The 25,545-nt window shown below is 38.6% G+C and overlaps 1 protein-coding gene across 1 annotated transcript in view; it reads right to left on the bottom strand.

Moving 5' to 3' along the window:
- Positions 1–25,545, bottom strand: part of MSH3 (mutS homolog 3) — a 228,733-nt gene that overhangs the window by 198,612 nt on the left and 4,576 nt on the right. The window contains exons 3-8 of the mRNA XM_011934338.1: positions 19,276–19,496; positions 14,934–15,146; positions 12,576–12,692; positions 12,075–12,192; positions 9,816–9,961; positions 5,855–6,021 (exon numbers count right to left, since the gene is read on the bottom strand). Coding sequence (XP_011789728.1) covers positions 5,855–6,021; positions 9,816–9,961; positions 12,075–12,192; positions 12,576–12,692; positions 14,934–15,146; positions 19,276–19,496 — 982 coding nt within the window. The remainder of the gene's footprint in view (positions 1–5,854; positions 6,022–9,815; positions 9,962–12,074; positions 12,193–12,575; positions 12,693–14,933; positions 15,147–19,275; positions 19,497–25,545) is intronic.

Below are 25,545 nucleotides of genomic sequence, written 5' to 3'. Positions count from 1 at the left end.
TAATCATTTCAATTGATGCTGAAAAAGGATTTGATAAAACTCAACAACCCTTCATGATAAAAACTCTCAAACAACTGGGTATAGAAGGAACATACCTCAACATAATAAAAGCCATATAAAACAGACTCACAGCTATTATCATACTGAATTGAGAAATATTGAAAGCCTTTCCTCTAAGATCTGGAATATGATAATGATGCCCACTGCCACCACTGCTATTCAACATAATAGTCCTAACTAGGACAATCAGACAAGACAAAGAAATAAAGGGCATCCTAATTGGAAAGGAGGAAGTCTAATTATTCTTGTTTGCAGATGAAGTGGTCTTATATTTGGAAAAACCTAAAGACTCTACAAAAAAACTGTCAGAACTCATCAACAAATTAAGTAAAGTTGCAGGACACAAAATCAACATACAAAAAACCAGTAGCATTTCTATATACTAACAGTGAACAGTATGAAAAAGAAATCAAAAAAGTAATCCCATTTATAATAGCTACAAATAAAATAAAATAACTAGGAGTTAACCAAAGAAGCGAAAAGATCTCTACAATAAAAACTATAAAACACTGATGTAAAACATGGAAGAGAACACACAAAAGCGGGAAAGATATTCCATGTTCACGAATTGGAAGAATAAATATTGTTAAAACATCCATACTATCCAAAGTAATCTACAGATTCAGTGCAATCCCTATCAAAATATCAGTGACATTTTTCACAGAAATAGAAAAAATAAGCCTAAAATGTATATGAACAATGAAAGGCCCAGAATAGCCAAATGTATCCTAAGCAAAAAGGACAAAATTGAAAGAATCACATTACCTTACTTCAAATTACACTACAGAGCTATAGTAACCAAAACGGTACGGTACTGGCATAAAAACAGACACACACACCTGTGGAACATAATAGAGAACCCAGAGATAAATCCATACATCTACAGTGAACTCGTTTTTGACAACGGTGCCAAGAACATACACTGAGGAAAGGACAGTCTTTTCAATAAATGGTGCTGGGAAAACTGGACATCCATACGCAGAACAATGAAACTAGACCCCATCGCTTGCCATATACAAAAATCAAATCAAAAATTGATTAAAGACTTAAAAATAAAATGTCACATTAGAAATGACTAAAAGAAAACATTGGGGAAACTCTCCAGAACACTGAACTGGACAAAGATTTCTTGAGTAATAGGGCAACCAGAGCAAAGATGGACAAATGGAATTATATGAAGTTAAAAAGCTTCTGCACAGCAACAGAAACAATCAACAAAGTGAAGAGACAACCCATGGAATGGAAGAAAATATATGTAGACTGCCCATCTGACAAGGGATTAATAACCACAACATATAAGGAGCTCAAACAACTCTACAGGAAAAATCTAATTATCCAATTTAAAAATAGACAAATAGACATTTCTCAAAAGAAGACATACAAATGGCAGCCTGGTATATGAAAAGCTCTCAACACCATTGTTCATCACAGAAATGCAAATCAAAACTACAATGAGATACCATCTCACCTCAGTTAAAATGGCTTTTATCCAAAGACAGGCAATAATAAATGCTGGTGAGGATGTGGAGAAAAGGGAACCCTCACATACTGTTGGTGGGAATGTAAATTAGTACAACCAATATAGAGAGTAGCTTGAAAAAAACTACTAAAAAACTAAAAATAGAACTACCGTATGATCCAGCAATCCCACTGCTAGGTATATACTCAAAAGAAGGGAAATCAGTATATAGAAAAGATATGTGCACTCCCATGTTTACTGCAGCACTATTCACAACAGCAAAGATTTGGGAGCACCCAGGTGTCTGTCAGCAGACAAATGGGTAAAGAAAATGTGGTACATATATACAATGGAGTAGCATTCTGCCATAAAAAGGAATGAGATCCTGTCATTTGCAACAACATGGATGGCACTGGAGGTCATTATGTTACATGAAATAAGCCAGGCACAGAAAGATAAACTTTGCATATTCTCACCTACTTGTGGGAGCTAAAAATTAAAATAATTGAACTCATGGAGGTAGAGAGTAGAAAGACGGTTACCAAAAACTGAGAAGGGAACTGGAGATGGTTAATAGGTACAAAAAAAACAGAAAGAGTAAAACCTAGTATTTGATAGTTCAGCAGCATGACTACAGTCAAAAATCATTTAATTGTACATTTTTAAATAACTAAAAGAGTATTATTGGATTGTTTGTAACACAAAGGATAAATGTTTGAGGAGATGGATACCCCATTTACCCTGATGTGTTTATTATGCGTTGCATGTCTGTATGAAAATATCTCATGTAACCCATAAATATATACATCTATTATGTACCTACAAAAAACTTTAATCATGCCTGGTTAATTTTTGTATTTTTAGTAGAGATGGGGTTTCACTATTTTGGTCAGGCTGGTCTCAAACTCCTGATCTTGTGATCCGCCTGACTTGGCCTCCCAAAGTGCTGGGATTACAAGCATGAGCCACTGCGCCCAGCCACAGAAGCTTTTTTTTTAATTAAAATATAAAAACAACACTTCCTCTTACAGAGAGCTTTCTACAGCAGGTACTATTTCCGGTGCTTTACCCATACTAACTTATTTAATCCTTACAACAACCCCATGAGGTAAGCAATCTTAATACCCCCAATATAAAGGACATTGAAGGACAACACAGTAGATAACTTACTCAAAGTCACTAAGGTGAAGAGCTAGTTTTCCAACCCAAACCCTAACTCACAAGAGTCCACACTGTTTGACCCCGCTAACTTTTGAATTTCCTCTACTTCATTCTGTCCATAGATATAAATTAGCTGTAGGAACTCCACAGAAATGCAGACTTCACTTTTGACTTTGCTTAGTCCAATATGCAAATAAAGTGAAAATGATCAAAGGATACAAAAAAAAAGTGCAAAGAATGAAAAATCACACATGGTCAGTAAACACAGGGAAAATTATTCACAATGCTAACTAGAGAAATTAAAATTAAAATAAGACAAAAGCAGGCATTAAATTTGGTAAAACCCACATGAGACACCTAAATTATCTTTGATATGCCAAATTCGAGCTTTTAAATCTCATGTGATGAACAAACCACCAATGAATACCACCAATGAATGCTGCTTGCCAAACAAAAATTCACTTTTGGCAATGTCTGTCATTATGAAATATGTTGATATTTTATCGAATTTTGCCTTTGTTATTTTATAAAATTAAGTGGAAAACAAAATAATGAATGTGTTGATAAAATGGATTGACTTTAGACTCAATCTAAATAAAATATATACTAAGTTAATAAAATATAAAGAAAAATGAACTATATAATCAAAGACAGGAAATCATAATTTATCCATTTATCATAATTTATCCATTCCATTTTTATTATATTCACTTTTTCAGTATTACAAATACTGTTAGGATGAATATCCACATATAGAAATATTCGTGTGCAATTTCTGAATATTTCCTTAAGATAAATTCCTGAAAATGGAATTAAGTGGATCAGAGAATATGAACGTTTATAAAGCTCCTGATTGTCATTTCTCATATTACCATTTCTAGCAAAGAAATGATAGGAAATATTGAAAATACAATATAGAAGCCTACCTTTAAAATTTTTTTTCAAGATTTTATTAATGTTTTCAGTTCTGTAAAAGCAGCCCTCCTTATAAGTTTACCGTTTGACTTTTAATTATTCAAGTTTGAACACATGGTCAGAAAAGGATTAAGATCAAAATAAAGAGATCTGATGCAAAATTTTTCACCTATGTGACTGGCAGAGATTATTTAAGTGATCACCCACAACGTGAACAAACGTTCAAAGAACCCTCCTAGACTATACTGGTAGAAGTATAAATTGACATTACCATTTCTAGCAAGCAATCAAGAGCTTTATAAACATTCATACCCTTTGATCCAGTTAATTCCATTTTCAGGAATTTATCTTAAGGAAATAATCAGAAATGCACTTGAGTATTTCTACATATGGATATTCATCATAACAGTATTTGTAATACTGAAAAAATGAATACAATAAAAATGGAATAGATAAATTATGACACACTTATATGACAATGTTGTGTACTTATTTTGTTTTTAAGCGTACCTACTGAATATATTAGAGGATAAAATGATGCTCACTAGGATTTGCTTCAAAGCCAATAATCCAGGGAGAGAGAAAAGGGGAGGGAGGGTAGAAAAATGAGATTGGTCCTGAGAAATGCTGAAGTTGGTTGATAGATTCACAGGAGTTCATGACACTATTCTGTATAATTTTGTGTAAATTTGAAATTTTCTGCAATAAGGTTTTAAAAATGGGGACTTTTAAAGTATAAAAAAAAAAACTCACAGGATACAAAAGTGATTTTGCAGCAGGAATGCAAGTTCACAAATGGAAAAAAGTGATATACACACACGGAAATAATATGCCAAAATGTTTACTAGTCATTTGCTCTGGGTTATAGAATTCAACTTATGACTTTTATCCTTTTTTTTTGTCTTCTAAATGAACATATATTAGTTTTATAATCAGAAAAACAAATTATGAAAGCTACTTTGAAAGAAATTAAATTCAAATGAAAATGAACACAACACTAAGGACAAATAAACACATGAAACTTCACTTAATCATCAGTTTGATTTTCTTTTCGGTTTTTTTTTTTTTTTTTTTTTTTGAGACAGAGTCTTGCTCTTGCTCTTTCACCCAGGCTGCAGTGAAGTGGCGTGATCTTGGCTCATTGCAACCTCTGCCTCCCAGGTTCAAGCGATTACTCTGCCTCAGCCTCCGGAGTAGATGGGATTACAGGTGTCTGCCACCACACCCAGCTAATTTTTGTATTTTTTTAGTAGAAACGGAGTTTTGCCATGTTGGCCAAGCTGTCTTGAACTCCTGACCTTAGTGATCCATCCACCCCAGCCTCCCAAAGTGCTGGGATTACAGCCATGAGCCACTGTGCCTGGCTTTGATTTTCTAAACGATTTGTCCGCCTACTGCATGAAAATCCTCATGGGTTTCTCTGCCTAGTCGAAAGTCCAAATTCCTCAACATACAGTCTACTTCACTGAAGCCCCAGCACACCTTTCTGGTCTCTTTCCCACCACACTCCAGGTGGCAGTACAGAATCTTTCCAAAAAGGCACCTTCACATTTAGCACTTAATACATCATGCCTTTAAGTCCAGTTAGGTATGCACACATCTTCCTCTCCTGTGGGGTTGTAAACTCTGCCAGACATATATCCTAACCACATCTTCTTCCTCGGTATGCACAGTGCCTAGCACACTGCTTCATAAATAAGTGGTCTGATTTTAGATCTAGTAAATAAAACCACTGGACACAGCCATGAATTGAAACTTGCAGCATAGACAAAGCATTTCCAAAGTTACATGAACTTTTTAAGAAGTGAACTCTAAATTATCTCCAGAAACTAAAGATTACCGATAATATAATTAAATATCATAAACCCTGTAATTATCAAATAATATCATTACATAATATCAGAAACCTCTTCAAAAAGACTGCCTTCTAAAGTCCTACATTAAGGTGATAGTAGGGGTAGGTGGTGTTTCTTTTCTTTGTTTTTTAGATATGGGGTCTCACCTTAGTTGCCCAGGCTGGTCTCAAATTCCGGGGCTCAAGTAATCCTTCCTTCTCAGCCTCCCAAGTGGCTGGGATTACAGGCATGTGCCACCATGCCCAGCTTGGTTGTTTTACTTTTTGTTTTAATTTCCACTACTACAGTGGAAATACAATTTTTATAAGTAAAAACTATTTTTAGTAACTTTAGTAAGTATCAGTTTTGGAACTAAACCTAAGTTTTAGAATCAGTATTATTTTCCAGTGATGCGCCAACTTACCTAACAGATGTGGCTCTGTGGATGAGCATCTCTGTTTGCTCGGACAAGGCCGAAGGAAGCAGCAGCTCTACTGGCTGCAGGTTTGACATCCGGGTTTCTAACTCTGAACGAGAAGCAGAGTCCTGGAAACTATCAAATACAACCTCGCCTGTGGCAGGCTGCACTCCCTAAAAACAAATACAAATATAATGTTACAGGAAAAATGTATTTTCCCAGTTATGGCTATAACACAGCATAAACATTGAAAAGGTAAAGATGATACACTCAGGAGTATGTATGTACTCTATTCCTAAAGTGTTAGAAACCTGTTTGCTTTTCAACACTCTCATATGAAGAGTCAGACTCACAGATATCTAAACCATGCTATAAATCAGATTTCCAAGAGCCACCCTGAATACGAGGCCTGGAGTTAATATACCTAGTGGAGTGACTATGGCAAATTACCAAACACTGCCAGGCCTCAGCTTCTTCCTCTGTAAATGGAACCAAACCAGTCTACTTCTCTCATAAGGTTATTGTAAGGATCAAATTATAAAATAAACATGAATTCTTTGTGAACTATAAAGCACTGTACAAATAGTAGTTATCAAGTGATGAGTTATCAAGTAACAAGTGATATGGTCCTAGTAACCAGACCACCAGAACAGCAGTAAATTACTACCTCATACATCAAAGTAACCCATAAAAAGTACACTTTACCAAACTCTGAATGAAGCCCAAGTAGACAGTCTATCCAGTGGAATCATCATGCCAACCTGAACCTACTCCCTAACATCCTAAGCCAATAATAGCAAAGATAAACTGGAAAAGATCATGGTTTGGAGAAGTGATGGGAAGTTTCCAGCCAAGGTCTCAGAGTGACAATGGAGTAGAGTCAAAGATTCAAACCCAGGAAATCTGACTACTCCCCAGTACACACTGTTAGCCACTATGGATCCTTATGAAAGCCATGGGAGCTAGTTACAGGCTGCATTAGCTTAAAAAAGGAAAAATCACCAGTCCCTATGTTCATATACTACTGATGGAAAGCCACTTCTGACAATAGCAAGGCATCATCTAGGAATGTTGAAGTATCCATACCCTATAATTCAGCAATTCTTCCCCCAGGGATATACTCTGGAGAAACTCAGGCATTTGTATACGATACAAGACATACAAAAATATTTACAGCAGCATTCTCTGTACAACTGTAAACTAGAAAGAATGCACATGTCCATCAACAGAGGAATGAATAAACTATAGATCATAAAATGAAACAGGACAAGGCAATGAGAGAACTACAGTGACACATGTAAATAAATCTCTCATACAAAATGGTAAACAAAAGGAGCAAAACCCAAAAGAATACACACACTATATTGACATTTGTATATAAAGTTTAAGGTGGTAAGGCTGGAACTAAAAGTTCCAACTAAAAGCAAGGAAATTATTATCTTAAAAGTCTGGATTACAGTCACCTCTGGAGGGAATGGACACCCAGGGATCTTATGGGTTGGAGGCAGTGTTATAGTTTCTCTAACTGTAATTAAGGAACATCCTTAATTCTAGCCCAGAGGCTTTCTCTAGAGCCTAGAGAGAGAAACTATCAGTACATAAGGATACATATGTAAATTTATATGCCAATCTACAAACCAAGCATTTACAAAAACCAGGTACAGATGTCAAAATAACAAATTTTTCAGTCAGCTGAATTCCCTTTTTCTTTAATCAGAGAAATGGTCCATACTGTAATACTCACAACATCTATCACCCTGTGTGATATGTGACACACTGAGAAACCTAAAATCAGTCTGTATAAAACTGCACTGCCCAGACTGAAGGCACAGAGCCTGACTACAGTGCTACTACAACAGCAAAGCCCTTAATTTCAGACTAATTACCAGTTCTTAAAAGGTGATTCCCACGTAGTGACCGGGCAATGGGTGACACCCATCATGACAGGGAAAACAGTGTTGAGGGTAAAGGGTAAATTTCAGTCACGCTGAGTTTGAGGAGCCAGAGTAAATTCTAAGTGTCTTTGTTCAATAAAAATTTGGATGCAGGAGCCTGGAGCTCAGGAGAGGTGCAGCTTGGACCCAGAGCTCAGGATGTCATCAGCCCAAAAGTGGTTGCTGAAGTAAAGGACAGCCCCCAAGAAAATGCTTGAAGGGCAAACAGCTGTTTTCATTTTTCTGAGTCCCAGTTCACACACGGTTAACTTTGGTGGTAGACCAGATGGCATTTCCAAATGCACTAAGTAGGAATTATATACTATCAACTCTGTTCTTTAGACTGAGTTTTAGGTAAATATAAAATAGCACATTACATATGTTAAAGCTTAAAAGTAAATAACTTTACTATTTGTAGATAGGTCCAACTGCCTATAGCTAGATAAAACGTGCTTCTCAAGGATAAAAATATCATTTAGAGCTGTCTAACACCAACAGGAATGCTAACTCTCTGAAAGAAGGGCTTATTGGTTAAGCAAATGTCAAGTTAACACAGAGTTATGCAGTCAAAATAAGGTATTAAAAGGCACATTGGAGACATGCAAGTTGTAAAAATTTTTGTTGATATTGCCACTGACTATAGAAATTAGAAAAAGCAAAGAGAATTAGTTTTTACTTGGACAGAGTTCCACATGTGCTTAACTTACAACAGAAAAGGGGTGTCTGATTGTTCTGAAGGGCCTTAAAAAGTCTAAGACTTTTAGTAGAGTCCAGGTAAGTCTGTAAATGGGCAAATTTATTCATAAACCGCCAGAAAAATCAATAAAACTATGATTTGGCCAGGCACGGTGGCTCACGCCTGTAAACCTAGCATTTTGGGAAGCGAAGGTGGGCAGATCACCTGAGGTCAGGAGTTTAAGAGCAGCCTGTCCAACGTGGTAAAACCCCATTTCTACTAAAAATACAAAAATTAGCCTGGTGTGGCAGTGAGTGCCCGTAGTCCCAGCTACTCGGGAGGCTGAGGCAAGAGAATTGCTTGAACCCAGGAGCAGTGAGCCGAGATCACGCCATTGTACTCCACTGCACCCACTGCAGTCCAGCCTGGGTAACAGGAGCGAAACTCCACCTCAAATAAATAAATAAAAATAAAACTATAATTCACAAATTACATTTATCTAGAAAACTATAAATAATCCTAATTTAGTATGGCATTTTATATCAGCCAATTATCATTTCTCTTTAACTATCCCTTCCTCCAAATCTAGATATAATACCATAGTCATTCATGTTTAATTTCAAATCCCTAGAGGAAATTTATAGAACACTTTGCCACCCATGCCTGTGTTGGCTTAGTGTTTTATTCTGCTATCTGTACATTGTCCACATGCATGTCTGCCATTGTGTCTGTCTCAACCTTAAAATTCCAGGGCACATGGACCAAAACCAACTGGATCTCTCCGTAGCATAGAGTATTGACCTAGTTTAGCTGTGTACCCACCCAAATCTCATGTTGAATTGTAATCCCCAATGCTGAGGGAGAGACCTGGTGGCAGGTGATTAGATTGTGAGGCCAGATTTCCCCCTTGCTCTTCTCATGATAGTTCTCACAATATCTGGTTGTTTAAAAGTGTGTAGCACTTCCCCCTTCACTCTCTCCCCTGCTAGCCTTGTGAAAATGTCATTGCTTCCCCTTTGCCTTCTGCCAGGATTGTAAGTTTCCTGAGGCCTCCCCAGCCATGCTTCCTGTACAGCCTGTGGAATCGTGAGCCAATTAAACCTCTTTTCTTTATAAATTACCCAGTCTCAAGTGGTTCCTTATAGCAATATGAGAACGGACTGATACAAGTACCAAGTAGCCATGAGAAAATTGTAACTAGTGATTTAACATATAATATTGTGAAAAAATGTTTTTCTTGTATAATTATCTGAGGGTACACTTCATCAGATATCTTTATTATAAACTATACACGATAGGTCATATTTAGAGATACCATGAACATCTAACATTTGTTCCTCACCTGCAAAGTACTTACCACAATGCCAATAAAAATGTTGCCCTTTTTTTTGTCCCTAACATTTTCCTTATTTTCAGAGATGCACAGAAGATAGCTGGTAGAATTATCAGTCATTATCTCATCAACATTTACAGCATCATCCAGCTTGATTAGGGGATTCACATTTAATAATAATTAAAGAAAAATAATCATTTTTATATTTTAAATTCTAAATGCTAATAATGCTAAATTTCCAATAATATTAACTAGTTTCTCCTTTAAAATAATGGTTCACAGCCAGGCGCAATGGCTCACACCTGTAATCCCAGCGCTTTAGGAGGCCAAGCTGGTAGGATCACTTAAGGCCAGGAGTTTGAGAGACCACCCTGGGCAACATAGCAAGATCCTGTTTCTACAAAATAAAAAAATAAAAATAAAGATATAAATAATAAAATGATGGCCCGTTTCACCCAGTACTTTTGCTCTTTGCAAAATCTGCCCAGTATTCATTCTTCTGATTTATTTAGATCATAGTTGCACGCCTTATCTTTCCTAAGATATAAAGATCATAAAGACAGATAACCAGTATCTTACTTCCAAAGGGCTTAGTGGAGTACATCAAACCCCAGAGAGGCCCAAATAACCCACTTCTTCACTTGGATGGTGCTGAGACTTGAATCCTTAACAATCCCATAATGTTTAATTCCATAATTCAAAGTATAAATACACTAAAATGGTGTAAATTATTTTCCTCTTTTAATGTGCCTAAAAGCTCCCAGATATAGCAAGAGAATTTTTAAAGACATGAGAAAAGAAAACAGAAACATATATACATTATATGTGTGTGTATGTCTGTGTATGTGTGTATAAAATGAGTCCATTAACTAAATCTCAGGGATGAAAGCTGATTTGGGGCAAAGTCTGGGCATATCTTTGGACATCAGGACATAGGAGCCATAAAAGCAGCCAAGGAAAAGCAGGAAGGGGGACTGTACTAGAAATGGGCTTCAAATAAGAGACTCAAGCTTCGGCAAAAGAAAAAATAAAAATACCAGGTTCTTACAGGCTCATCAGCTTAGAATAACACAAGGTTGTTAATAGTTTGGAGCCCATTTTGAGTGATAGCTGTTCCCTATTTATAGTATTCATGGAACAAAACAGTCCTTAGAATTAAATGAGCTGAGAAATAAGCAGATCTGTAATAAACCATAACAGAAATAATACTTTCACACAGTATCATTTAAGGCCTTCTTATCCCTCCATTCTTTCATTATCAGAGAACTGATTCCACTCCATAGTAATTTTTTTTAAATGCACCCTGATCTAATTTTACATATAATTATTTGGCTTTTGAAACTGACAATTTTGCTTTTGAAATTATTTGGCTTCAAATAACACACCGCATTTATGAATTACCATAAACTTAGGGGCAATCATTATGCACACTGAAAATTCTTACAAAGTGAGAAAACTTCACCCACAATCCATTTTCAAAAGTAATAAAATTTTTATAAAGTTAACAATGAAGATCGACTACCATTATATTTTATAGGCATTTAATTCTGTCTTAATTCTGACTTCAGCAGTTTTCTTTTCACATTTTGAATTTGTTTGTTTTTTTGAGACAGGGTCTCACTCCTGTCACCCAGGCTGGAATGCAGTGGCATGATGACGGCTCACTGCAGCCCTTACTTCCTAGGCTGACATGATTGTCCCACCTCAGCCACCCAAGTAGCCGGGACTACGGGCAAGTGCCAACATGCCCAGCTAATTTTTTTGTATTTTTTGTAGAGAGGGGGTTTTGCCAGGTTGCCCAGACTGGTCTCAAACTCCGGGGCTCAAGTAATCTGCCCTCTTCAGCCTCCCAAAGTGTTGGGATTATAGGCATGAGGCACCATGCCTGGCTTCAGTAAGTTATTTGTTAGGTCTCACTTTGGAAGGACGCTGAGGAGCTTGTAGGTCCTAAGTACCTAACTACTACCCACAAATGGGCTAAGGAAGATATAATTTCAAATCAGATACTAACCTGACATCATCTTTTATTAGGGTTGCTTTTTTTCTTGCTCTTCAAGTATGATGAACTTGCCTTCTACTATGACATCTGAAAAGATGCTTGTTTCCAGCCACTACTTCCCTCTTGAGTAGCACACCTAATCAAGAGTTTACCATAATGCCTCTCAGCTCATCTAAAAAGTTCCCACAGAGCAACTAAAACAATAATAATAAAACAAAAACCTGCCATCTTCAAACAAAGCCCTTGTACCATTAAATAGAAAAACTCCTGTCCAAAAAGGATATCTTCTCCAATGAGTGTAGATTTGGTATAAAGGGCAGTCAATTTCCGGGAAAAGAGTGAACTTCTGTTGTCTCCAATGGCCTTTAATGCTGCAGTTTCAGTTTGCTTCACAACTCCCACCTTCAACAAAAATAAGAAATATTGATATCAAAAGATAAAAAATGATTTGATTTGTAAAAACTCATTTCAAAATGTTTAAAGGTCAGTTCTGAAATGGTTAACATAATCAGTCCACAATGCTCAGATGTAGGGTTTTATAGGAGTTGACGAGGGTAGATAAATCGCTAAAAAACACTACCATACAGTTAAAAAATTTACCCTGAATATCTAACAATATGTTAAAAACTCATAAATATATAATGCTAATAATTATGAAACACTTTTTCTCTCAAATACAAAATTCTAAACCAATTGAAGCCTACCTACCACCTTACGAAATACATTTGCATTCTCTGGAAGAGAATCCCAATTTCCTTTTCCCACAAGTTAAAGCCAAAACTGACCTTATATCCTTTTGCCACCAGGCGGCGTACATGAACAAACAGTCTGTGAGTAGGTATACTTGCTGTCATAAAGTTGTGATCCAAATGGCAATAAATATTGAGCTCTCGGGCTGCAATCTAAAAAACGAAAAAAGAAAATACCAATAAATTTCTATTTTAAGATTCCCTATGTGAGGCTGGTTCACTTTGTTAAAAATTCATCAAGGTATACATTTAGGATTTGTACACTTAATCTAAATGTGTACTATGTCAATAAAAAGTTTTTAAAAATGTTCCCTGTATAGCCCATATAGAAGCCTATGGTTTAATGTCTTTTGGGCAGTTCCAGTGACCTAACTTCAGTATCAACATCTGTATAAAATACTCAGAAAAATATGACAGGTCTTCTATGTCCTTAGAGCTTTCCCTACACAAAGACTATCCAATACAGAGAGCATGAGACTGTAAAAGAATAAGCATTTGCTCCATGGCATTTGCAAATGACTGACATTTAGAAGATACTATAGAGTATGCAGAAATGATGAACCCATCTGGACAGAAGAATCAATGAAAAAGTAAAAAGAGAAGCCCCGGGCTGGCTAACTAATTAATGATGCATGACTGATAGAAATATAGAACCATGCAGCACCATCTGATTCCCTGATTTATTCTAGAAAGCACCATGACTTAGATATTGCCCACTGGAGCCATGGAACTCTACTTCCAACACTCTCACTACCCAACCTCAGCCCATCTCTGAACTCTATTAGTCCCTCACAGAAGGGCAGGAAAACATCAGCCTTTACCATGGTCAGGCCTGAATTTACCATTTAACCTAGACAGTTTCTCTCCTTCACCTAGGGGATGCCAACTACATATTTGTTCCTGCCCTCAGAAAACATGGTGATATTATTTCAGAGTCTAATTTAATATCACAGAACACAGCATAATGCACCTGACTTAGAGAACGCTGCTTGCCTGCCACAGAGGATTTAGGAAACTTGAAGAAAAAAAGTTGGCCAAGTCTTTACTTCCCATCCATAAGTCACAGACATGCGACCTCATCACTCTCTGGCATACAATCCCACCAGGTCTCAAGCTATAGAATCATCACAAGCATTCATGACTTCCAACAAACGTGTAATCAGCAATACTTTCCCTAAGTTTGCCCATGAAATGCTCAAATTTCACTTTCAACCTTCTTGACTAGGGCCTATGATAAATATTTCAACATTAAATACAATCCCAATTTTTTTTTTTTTTTTTTTGAGACAAGAGTCATGCTGTGCCGCCCAGGCTAGGGTGCAATGGCAGGATCTTGGCTCACTGCAACCTCCATCTCCCAGGTTCAAGCAACTCTCCTGCCTCAGCCTCCTGAGGAGCTGGGACTAAAGGCATGCACCACCAAGCCTGGCTAATTTTTTTTATATTTTTAGTAGAGATGGGGTTTCACCATGTTGGCCAGGCTGGTCTCAAACTCCTGACCTCAAGTGATCCACCCACCTCAGCTTCCCAAAGTGCTGGGATTACAGTCTTGAGCCACCACACCTGGCACAATCCCAATTTAGAATAACACGCCAAGTTGACTGACACACAAAGAGATCTGTAAAACTTCAAACAACTGGCCGGGCGCGGTGGCTCAAGCCTGTAATCCCAGCACTTTGGGAGGCCAAGGCGGGCGGATCACAAGGTCAGGAGATCGAGACCATCCTGGCTAACACGGTGAAACCCCGTCTCTACTAAAAAATACAAAAAACTAGCCGGGCGAGGTGGCGGGCGCCTGTAGTCCCAGCTACTCGGGAGGCTGAGGCAGGAGAATGGTGTGAACCCAGGAGGCGGAGCTTGCAGTGAGCTGAGATCTGGCCAGTGCACTCCAGCTTGGGTGACAGAGCAAAACTCTGTCTCAAAAAAAAAAAAAAAAAAACTTCAAACAACTTCTGGTGGTAGCTGGCAAAGTTCACGTGTTCTTCCATTGAGACTTAACTTTTTCCCGGCTATGAAAATTCATAAATTAAGGGTAAACAGAGGAACTTCTATACATCTCAAAAAATTTTTCTTGCTTGAGTCTTCATTAGAAAACATATTTACCTGATTATGGTTCATTCATTAATTGACTCATCCAATAAACTTTGGATGGATAAAAAGTATTGGCCTAGTATCTACTACTCCAATAGAGACCCCTCACTTCTCCCCATGAAGTCTGGTTCCCACCAAGTTTCTTGTGTTCATTTTTAGTTTTTACTTTAAATAACAGTATTTTTTAAGAGGTGATTGATCAAATCAGCATTTATATAAGGTCGGAAGATGAAACAAAAATACTGAAAAATATCTAAGGCTAGACAAGAAAAACATATAATATTGCCTGACAAAAGGACTTACCTCTGCATCTTCCCCAAAGAATCTATACTTATATCCACATTCCACACACAAAACTGCATCTTTGTGCTGCTGCTTCATTTCTATGTATTGTAATTCTAGCGGCGTATAAATGCTTTTGGAACGTTTGTTAGTTGGTTTAGAAGCAGTTTTCTGTAAATTTTCATGACTTGTATTTGATGATCCAAACTGACTGACATCAAAAAGTGTTGTATCCTGGTAACCAAAAGATTTATAAAGTTTTAAAAATATTAACCATAATAATAAGTTCCCAGAGACAGAAAATGCAAATCTGGTGAAAAGCTAACACTTGGTGAATCTAGGTGTCAAGTTTATAGAAGCACATTGTAGCATTCAGGCAAATTATCTATAGGTTGCAAATATTTTCAAAGTAAAAGGTTAAAAAAATTATGAACCAAGTGAGCTATCATAGAATTTTTATGCAAATTTTGAAAGTCTAAATATTTTAATGTTTTACATATTTGTTTTTAAATTTGATTTCATTAAATCTACTATTATTAACATTTCTTTTCTTTTTATTATCTACTCTCAGGTGTGTAATGCACAAAAGGCCAATGGGGACAAATCTGCCTTTCTCTCAGGAGTAGGGCAAAACCACTTTGAGCAAAGCATGCCAACAGATAAAGGTGCACTTAATGTTTTTTACTTCCAAGCACACTGTAAAAGACAGCACATTCTATAAAGTCTTATTCCAAGAAAGAACCATGATTCTCTTGGTAAAGAAACACAAGAAAGAGCTGTTAAAAAATACACAGCACAAGGCCACATTTTCAACATTACTACTCCTACTATTCTTACCTTCCTACCATAATTAATTCCAATTCACTGCTTAGAGAAAATTTCTCGCTTATTAGACTTAATTTAGAAAAATGTGAATGAGACAAAATTTATAGGCTAAATCCAACTTCTAATTAATTGCCACTCTGTCACTACCAACTTCTAAAAATTTACCCAGCTCCCCCTACAATCAAAAATATGGCCTAAAAGTCTGGTGACCAAAAAGAGGGGAGAGTGAGAGAGAAGCAAAATGGCCCAGGAGTGGGAACCCCAATCCAAAAGAAAACCCAGAAACATGTGCACTTTGTAATTTCCAAATGTTTAAAACAACTCAGCTTTACTGGGACATCAGGTAAAGATACTAACTTTTCAAAAAAAACTCAATTTATTTGAACAGTGCAGTCCAGCAAACCTCCAAAGCTCAGCAAGAAGAAGATGGTGAGGGGTGGAGAGGTTGGCAAGAGAAATCCAGGTCATTATGATGGCAGTGGCAGCCCATCGGGAGCAGCCACTGCCATAACGCCAGCTGCAGTAGGAGAGGCACAACCAGGGCTGCATGCTCCACAGAAGCAGCAGGAGCCAGAAATGGGTGGAAGAAGCCTCACCCCCTTCTAAGTTGGCAGGGTGAGAGCCTCACACTCCCCGGGCACAGCTGTGGCTGCCCAGCCGTGGCTGCAAACCTGGGCATCTCTGTGCTCTTGGGGGCTGGGAGCAGGCAGGAGCCCCGCCCTCCTGGGTGCAGCTACAGCAGCCGCCCAAGCTGCAGCTGTGGACCTGGGCATCTCTGCACTCTCAGGGGCCCAGAAAGGGAATTCCCCATCCCTCTGCAGGCTCAGAAGTACCTGCTCCCACTGCCTGGCCTCTCCCAGCTCCCAGCACCCACTCTGATCTCAAAGTTGAGGCCAAGCCTGGGAACTACTGCAACCTTGCCGGTTGTGCACATGTTCAGGGCACTGCTAACATGCCAGCCCCCTGCTGCCTTGGCCCCCTCTGGACTTTGGACACTGATGAGCATGGGAAGGAGGCCGAGGAGGGGGCTGAGGGCAGCTCAGAGCTGTCCTGCAGGTGGTCCTTGGCACAAACAGCCTGGGTGCCATGGATGACGGCAGGAGGCAGACAGGCTCCTGGGCAGAAATGGTCAGGTCCGGGTGAAGCCCCACCTTCAAGCCAGGAACAGCCTGAAGCCTGGGGGCCAGGCTGATGAACCAGAATTATAACTTACAGTGCTTTTTCTGAGCCCGCCCATGGCAGCCCACGAACCAATCAGCACATACTTCCTCCTCTCAAGCCCATACAAACCCCCAGACTCAGCCAAACTTGAAGAGACAAGTAGACAACCTGCCTGCAGAGAGGAGCTACCCACTCCAGGGTCTCTTCCCTGTTGAAGGCTGAACACTTCTCACTTGTTGGGATGCCCTGCCTGCAGAAAGGAGCTACCCACTGTGGGTCTCCCATGAATGTTCTGTCACTCAAGAAAGCCCCTCTTTGCCTTGCTCACCCTCCACCTGTCCACATACTTCATTCTTTCAGGAAGCAGGACAAGAACTTGGGACCCACGGAATGGCAGGGCTAAAAGAGCTGTAAACAAACAGGCCTGAAACACGTCCCTTGCTTGCCACACTGCAGCAACAAGAAGGAGAGAAGAGCTGTGGACCTTTCGGGAGCTCAGACCTAGGGGCTCCCAAGTCAGGTCTATGACACCCTCTCTGGGCTCTGCAGTTCCTGGAATCTCCAAGCTTCTGGGCACCACTGTGTTCCCTGGTGCCAGCCGTGGAAGCTGCTTGCAGTATACCTGGTCCAGCCCTCACTCATGCCGGCACCTGGAGCTGCCCACCCCGCTGAAGCTGGCATGCCTTGCTGTGCACAGTAGCCAGACCCCATCGTCACTGGCTCACACACCCCCTCAACACTCTGTTCCTGGCTCACCCTTGGCAGCTGCGAGGTTCGGGCCAAAAGCAAAAGCCAAGCACAGCCTGCCAGGCCCAGTGGGAGGAATGAGCCCAGCCAGGTCCAAGTAAAAACTTGGGCAAAGGCACCACCAGCCACAGAGGTTTACAGCTGGCAAAGCGACACCCCAAGGACTGCATAACAATTTTCCTATACCTGAGAATGTATTTGCTTTTAATTTTGATGGGTTTCTTATTTTGTTTCCATGATTTTTATGTGAAATGCAGGTATATGCTATGCAATATAAAAGTTAATACAGAAAATATATTTCTTAAATTTTAAAAACTTACTCTTACTTTATACTTTATTCATTTAGGAAATGGGATAAGCTTCCAGAAAAAAAAAGTTTTATCCTTATGGGAAGTTAACAATTAAATCAATCTAAACACTTGAATATTAAGCAACTTTTTTTTAACTTTCATTTTAAGTGCAGGGGTACATGTGCAGGTTTGTTATATAGGTAAACTTGTGTCATGAGGGTTTGTTGTACATATTAATACCTGGGCAACAAAATAAGCAACTTAAAAAAAAATGATCTGATGGGAATACCTATCAGATACTTTACATTCTATTTCATATTCCCAGAGACAGTATGCTGAACTCAATTTAACCTTGTCTGGACAATGCAGAGTGATCAGAATATATTTCAAAATCTACTGACAGTTATGGCGTTGCCGACCCCACCCTAATGGTCCTGGACCATGGGGCATTTATGTTCATTCAGTAGCTTTTTGCCATTCATCCATGTCTTTCCATGCCATCAAACAGCTTATCACTTGTGATAATGGCACTGCTTCCAGGTGCCCCCTTCTATCTACTTACTTCTAATTTCCTGTGATGTGGAAATGCCAAGTTGGTCATTCTATGTATAAAGCAATAATGAATACACTCTTCTGAAAATTTGGAGTAAATGCTCCTATCAATAAAGTGAGCTTTAATGGATAAACTTTATGACTTCTATGCTTAATAACCACTATACTTAGGTGAACTGCTTCTAAGTATGAAAAGAGACTAAAAACAAAAACACCTTTTTTTTTCCTGATGATCTAAGGTAAGTCAACCAATATTAGCCTGGCTGAGGGAGGAGTTCATGGATCTGGACTTTGTGGGAAAGGTGTGAAATCTTGAAAATTATAGGCAAAATTTTGTTGGCTTGAGAATTTTTCTGAGGAAAAAGGCCAACAGCTTTCATTAGAATTTCAATGACTCAAATAAATATATACATACACATATACATATACATATATAGGATCATTTCTCTAATTCAATGGTTGTCAATCACAGCTACAGATTAAAACGACTGTTTTTCCTTCAGTCTCACCTTGTCTGGAGGCTAAGGTGGGAGGATTGTTTGAGCCCAGGAGTTTGAGACTACAGTGAACTATAATCGCACAACTGTACTGTAGCCTGGGCAACAGAGGAAGACCTCATCAATAAAAATAAAATATAAAATAAAATGCAAGCTTTCTAAAAATATCCATGCCCATTTCTCAGTGAAAACCAATTAAATAAGATTCCGAGGGAAGGTTCTTAATGGCAATTTTTGGTTTAAGGTCTCCAGGTGATTCCAATGTAAAGCTAATCTATAACAGTTACATACCTTTTGTTTAATCTGACATTTCGAATCTTCAGAAGAAACTGCATTCTTTGCACGTAGAAGACTGAGATCATCAAAATCAGTACATTTTGGCAGAACTGCAAATCTCTCCTGCAGAGATTCTGTCTGGACTCTACTTTGAGGAAGGGCAGAATCGCAGCAGAATTCTTTCAATTTTTCCAAAGACTTTAAAACATTCCTGGTCCTCAGACATTTCTTTGGCTCTTAGGTAGCAAATAAGAAGAAAATAGAACAATAGTATTTTGGTCTCATTATATCAACTCACAACCAGCATAGAATTTTTAAAGAGGTAGATTCCCAATAAAGCAATGAACCTAACTATAATGTGATTTTTTTTAAAAAAAAAGAAACAAACACTGGGTTCAGGGTAAAGATGGCATATTAAACACAGATCCAGTTTCACTCATTCCTGAAACCTCATTACTAGAGTTTTTTTTTTTTTCTTTTCTTTTTTTTTGAAGCCATAAGCCCATAAGGACAGAGAGGAGAGGTAACAACTGCAAATGAGATATCTAAAGCTAGAAAAGAAAACAAATGAACAATAACCAATTCAGCACACCTGAGAGCTAAATCCTACGTCAGTAATCAGGAAAACCAAGAGCCAACTCTACTTACAACACAAAATGCTCAAAAGACTCAGGAATTAGGGTACCAGTAGCTCTGGAAAGGAATAAAAGGAGGTTCTAAAATAAAAAGGATTGGTTCAAAGTAATTGGTTCCCTAAACCCCTACCATACTCCAAGTTGAAAGATAACTGCCCTTCCTCCACATCAGCAGCCAACTGGAGATTTCTTCCCTGGAAAGGCAAAACAAGCACAGCTGATGGAGTACTGTACCTAACCCAGAAGGATGATAGGAACACAGACACAATGTATGCTGAGCTCCACGGCCTCTCCAGAACCCAGGCAGCCAGAACACTCCCCTCCAGGCAGAAGCTGGGAGGACTCTTGACTGGGAAATCTAACTAGCTCAAGGAGAAAGACTTGACATTGACATCAGGGGTTCACCAAGAAAACCAAATTGACATACTCAGACACACCATCACTTTGCTCATGACATGCCTTCTGCATGTCAAAATTGTATTCATTCTTCAAGACTCATCTCAAATCTACCTTTCCCATAAAACCTTCTGTTAACTTCCCCAGCTTAAAATCATCTTTTCTTTCTCTATGTTCCCATAACAAGATCACATCTCCCTGTGGTACTCATCACAGTCTGCCAATTGGCAGTTTTTCATAAACAAGCAATCCATGAAAGAAGGGAAACTATCATTTTCTGGATCCCTACCATGTACTAGAACACAGTATTTCACTATTTAGAGCAATACTATTAAGTTGGTCCTACTAAATGTAAAGAAACTGGGACTGCACACATTTATCACCTCTTACCTTCCCTATTAAAGCAAAAACATTCTGAGGGCAAGAGTTGTGTTTTGTTCATTTCTAAAAGTTTAAAATTGCTGCTGAGCTGTTTGCTAGGGCCTGCTCCCACCCTGTGGAGTGTACTTTTTGTTTTCAATAAATCTCTGCTTTTGTTGCTTCAAAAAAAAAAAAAGTTTAAAATTTTCCCGATTGATATTTAAACGTCTTCACAGGCTTTCATTAGGTCTCCTGTGAATTTTCTAGCTACAAAAATGTAAATTTGACTCTTTTCTCAAATGTATATTCACCTTGTTTACTATTACTCTTTTTCGAAATGTACATGTGTATCACCCTTCAAAAGTATACTATAAGTGTGTATGTTATACAAAGATTTTCCCTCCTATAGACATAAAAAAAACTTTGCCTGGAATGGAGGTGGAATGAAGAAATTGGAGTTGTATTTGTTGGGAAAAAAAAAAAAAAAGTATTGTGAAAGTTGATCATATGAATTGGGTCATTCTTATTACACTCAATTAAAATGGAGTAGGGAGGTCAGGGGAAAAAGCACTGAGAGCACATATCATTGCTCCAAAAATGTAATTCTCTGCCAGCCTAGCTGCTAAAACTGCCTACTGTAACCTGAAACCAATTTTACCTGACAGCTGCTAAAACAACCTGCTGTGACTCTAAGGCTAGTTTTACCCATTGCGGTCATTCGCCAATCAGAGCTTGCCAGTTCCCCCAAATTTTCCTAGTACCAATGAACCTTCTTTCAAAACAATGCATTTCTTTTTCTTTTTGCAACCTTGACCTCCAGGGCTGATGAGATCCTCCCACCTCAGCCTCCTGAGTAGCTGGGACTACAGGCAAGTGCCGCCATGCCCAACTAATTTTTTTAAATTTTTTATATAGATGGGGTCTCCCTATGCTGCCTAGGCTGGTCTCCAACTCCTGGGTTCAAACAATCCTCCTGCTTTGGCTTCCCAAAGTGTTGGGAATACAGGTGTGAGCAACTGCTCCTGGCTCATTTCTCCTTTTTAATAAAACTTCCAATTTTATCTTTGTCCTTCATCATACCAAAGATCACCTGGTCTGTGTGTATGCCCCAAATTGCAATTCTTGCTTCCCAAATAAAATGGCTTTTTTTTTTTTTTCCTTTTTTTGAGACAAAGTCTCACTCTGTCATCCAGGCTGGAGTGCAATGGTGTGATCTCGGCTCACCACAACCTCTGCCTCCTGGATTCAAGTAATTCTCCTATCTCAGCCTCCTGAATAGCTGGGATTACAGGCGTGTGCCACCATACCTGGCTAATTTTTGTATTTGTAGTAGAGATGGGGTTTCATCATGTTGGGCAGGCTGGTCTCGAACTCCTGAACTCAGGTGATCCGCCCACCTCCGCCTCCCAAAGTACTGTGATTAAAGGCGTGAGCCACCACGCCCGGCCCCAAATAAAATGTTTTAAATTTAGAGATTTGTCTCTATATTTTATTTGACTCTGACAGTATTTAAAACCAACGTGTGAAAAACAGAGATGAAATAATCAGGGACTCTTATGGCTGGCAGATGCTACTGGTTGAATAATAAATAGTCACTGCCTAAAACTTACTACAGGTGTTGACAGTCTTGCATCATTTAATGATGGGGATATGTTATGAAGAACGTGTCATTAGGTGATTTCATCGTGTGCACATCAGAGAGTGTACTCACACAAACCTAGATGATGGTACAGCCTCCTACACACCTAGGCTATATGGCATAGTTTACTGCTCCCAGGTTATAAACCTGTATAGCGTGTTACCATACTGAATACTAGAGACAACTGTAACACAATGGTAAGTATCTGTGTATCTGAACATATTTAAACATAGAAATGGTACAGTAAAAATACCTACTATAATCTTGTGAGACTAATGTTGTATAGGTGGCCCCTCATTGACTGTTGTTAGGTAGCATATGACTGTATTTATGTTCTTAATGTTACCAATGTCTACTATCTCTGTATTGTGGAAATACTATGTAATGGTGTGCTACTGCTACTATGCGTCCCTTTCTAACTCTAAAAAGGTCAAGCCGTAGGAATGTGACTAAAGTTGCTCTAGAGTAAGGGCTATTATTCTCCACTGAAGTTTAAAAACAATCCTTAAAAAGATCAAAGTGATCCAAAGGAATTTAACTGCTTGCCAGAACAGAGTCCAACACTCTAAAGAAATACAAACTCCAGCAGGAGACAACAGATTCAACATATCCATGATCCAACTAGTTAGTTACTAGACATGCAAAAAGTAGGAAAAATCTGTCACGGGATGCAGGCCCAGAAATGACAGATGATGCAATTAGCATATAAGAACAAGAAAATACAATTTATAAATATGCTCCATATAATTGAGAATGTAAAGGAAAACATGAGCAAAAAGAGGAGCAAAAGGATTTTTTTCAATAGCTTTACTGAGATATAATTCATATAGAGAACTGGAAGATATTTTAAAAGAACAAAATGGAACTTCTAGAGATGAAATATACAATATGGGAAATGAACATTTTATTGAATGAGATTTACAGCAGATTAGACATTGCAGAAAAAAAGACCACTGAAAACAGAGCAGTAGAATCTATCCAAAATGAAGTACAAAGAGAAATAAGCCTGGGAAACAAATGAAAAGAGCCTCAATGACTTAAGAGATAATATCAAATAGTTAATATCTCTGTAATAAACTCTCAGAAGGAGACACAGAGACAGGAAGACAGAAAAAATGTGAAACAATAACAACCAAAAAAGTTTCCCACATTTAGTAAGACCTATAAACCCACAGACTGGAGAAGCTTTAAATGAGCTCCAAACAGGATAAAAATAAATGAAAAAATAAAAATTAAAAACCATACAAAGACAGCTGGGCACGGTGGCTCACACCTATAAACCCAGCACTTTGGGAGGCCGAGGCAGGTAGATCACGAGGTCAGGAGTTTGAGACCAACCTGGCCAACATGGTGAAACTCGATCTCCACTAAAAATACACAAATTAGCCAGGCGTGGTGATGCGTGCCTGTAATCCCAGCTACTCCAGAGGCTGAGGCAGGAGAATTGCTTAAACCTGGTGGGGTGGGTTGCAGTGAGCTGAGATTGGGGGAGGCAGGTGGCAAACAGACAAGGTCCATCAAAATCAAATATGTGTTTCTGCAGATTCTATGGGGCAGAAAAAAAAATCGAACATGAAAACCAGTGATTAAGAGAAAATCTTAAAAGCAACCAGAGAAAAAGACAACCCTCTATAATTAAAAATAAAAAACCTTTGATGTCTTTTATGCTCAAGGCTAAGAATCCCCGAAGAAATAGTGACTCTTTCCTTCTAAATATGACTTTTCCAATATACAGTTACCTTGTTACTGACTTCCTTTATGCTAAAAATATATTTTTGAATCTTTTCCAATGTGATATAGTTTGACTGTGCCCCAACCCAAATATCAACTTGAATTTTATCTCCCAGAATTCTCATGTGTTGTGGGAGGGACCCAGTGGGAGGAATCATGGGAGCCAGTCTTTCCTGTGCTATTCTCATGACAGTGAATAAGTCTCATGAAATCTGATGAGTTTATCAGGTTTCCACCTTTGCGTCTTCCTCATTTTCTCTTGCCACCACCATGTAAGAAATGCCTTTCAACAAACTTGCACGTTCTACACGTGTATTCCAAAACTTAAAATATAAAAAAATAAAAAAAATTAAAAAATAAAAAAAAGAAGTGACTTTCACCTCCCACCATGATTCTGAGGCCTCCCCAGCCACGTGGAACTGTAAGTCCAATTAAACCTCTTTTTCTTCCCAGTCTCTGGTATGTCTTTATCAGCAATGTGAAAATGGACTAATAAACAATGCATCTCTTACTTTATTATTCTTCCCTTGGTTTTCAAAATACATACCTAACTGACTTTTCAAGTGTATCTAAGTTTGCTTGTGTGTATAAAAGTTTCCTTCTCCCGTGGATCCCAGGTATAAAAAATAACTTGTTAATTGAAGAGTTAAGAACTGAGGTGGATATATACAATGGAATACTGCCTAGAAAAAAGGAACGAAATAGAGTAGCCAAAATGATAGAGACAGAAAGCTGAATGGCAGGCACCATGGGTTGGGGGAAGGGAAATACAGGGAGTTAGTGTTTAATGGGTACAGACTCATAGGATTGTAAGATTAAAAGTTCTGGAGATGGATGGTGGTGATGGGTGCATGTGTACTAAATACCCCTGAGCTGTATACTTAAAAAATGTCTAGGATGATAAATTTTATGTTATGTATAGTTTACCACAATAAAGAAAATGAATATTTTTAGAAAAGGGAATGAAGTAGATACATGCTACAACACGGAAGAACCTTGAAAACATTACAGTAAGTGAAAGAAACCAGACACCAAAGGCCACATATTATATGATTCCATTTATATGAAATGTTCAGAATAGGCAAATCTATAGACAGAAAGTAGATTACTGGTTACCTAGGGCTGGGGAGTGCTGGGGGAGAACAGGGGGTGGCTGTTAATGGGCACAGGGTTTCTTTTGGGGTGACGAAAATGTTCTAAAATTGACTTTGATGATGGTTGCACAACTCTGGGAATATCCTAAAAGCGATTGAATTGTGCATGCTAAATGGGTGAATCATATTGTATGATAACTGTATCTTTTTTTTGAGACTGAGCCTCACTCTGTCGTCCAGCTTGGAGTGCGTGGTATGATCTCAGCTCACTGCACCCACACCTCCCAGACTCAAGCGATTCTCCCGCCTCAGCTTCCTGAGTAGCTGGGACCACCGGTGCCCACCACTACGTCTGGCTAATTTTTGTATTTTTAGTAGAGATGGGGTTTCACCATGTTGACCAGGCTGGTCTTGAACTCCTGTCCTCAGG

Source organism: Colobus angolensis, unplaced genomic scaffold (assembly GCF_000951035.1).
Source record: "Colobus angolensis palliatus isolate OR3802 unplaced genomic scaffold, Cang.pa_1.0 Scaffold134, whole genome shotgun sequence".
Taxonomy (NCBI): domain Eukaryota; kingdom Metazoa; phylum Chordata; class Mammalia; order Primates; family Cercopithecidae; genus Colobus; species Colobus angolensis.
The sequence above is the reverse complement of the archived record's forward strand: the minus strand, read 5'-3'. Positions and strand labels throughout refer to the sequence as shown.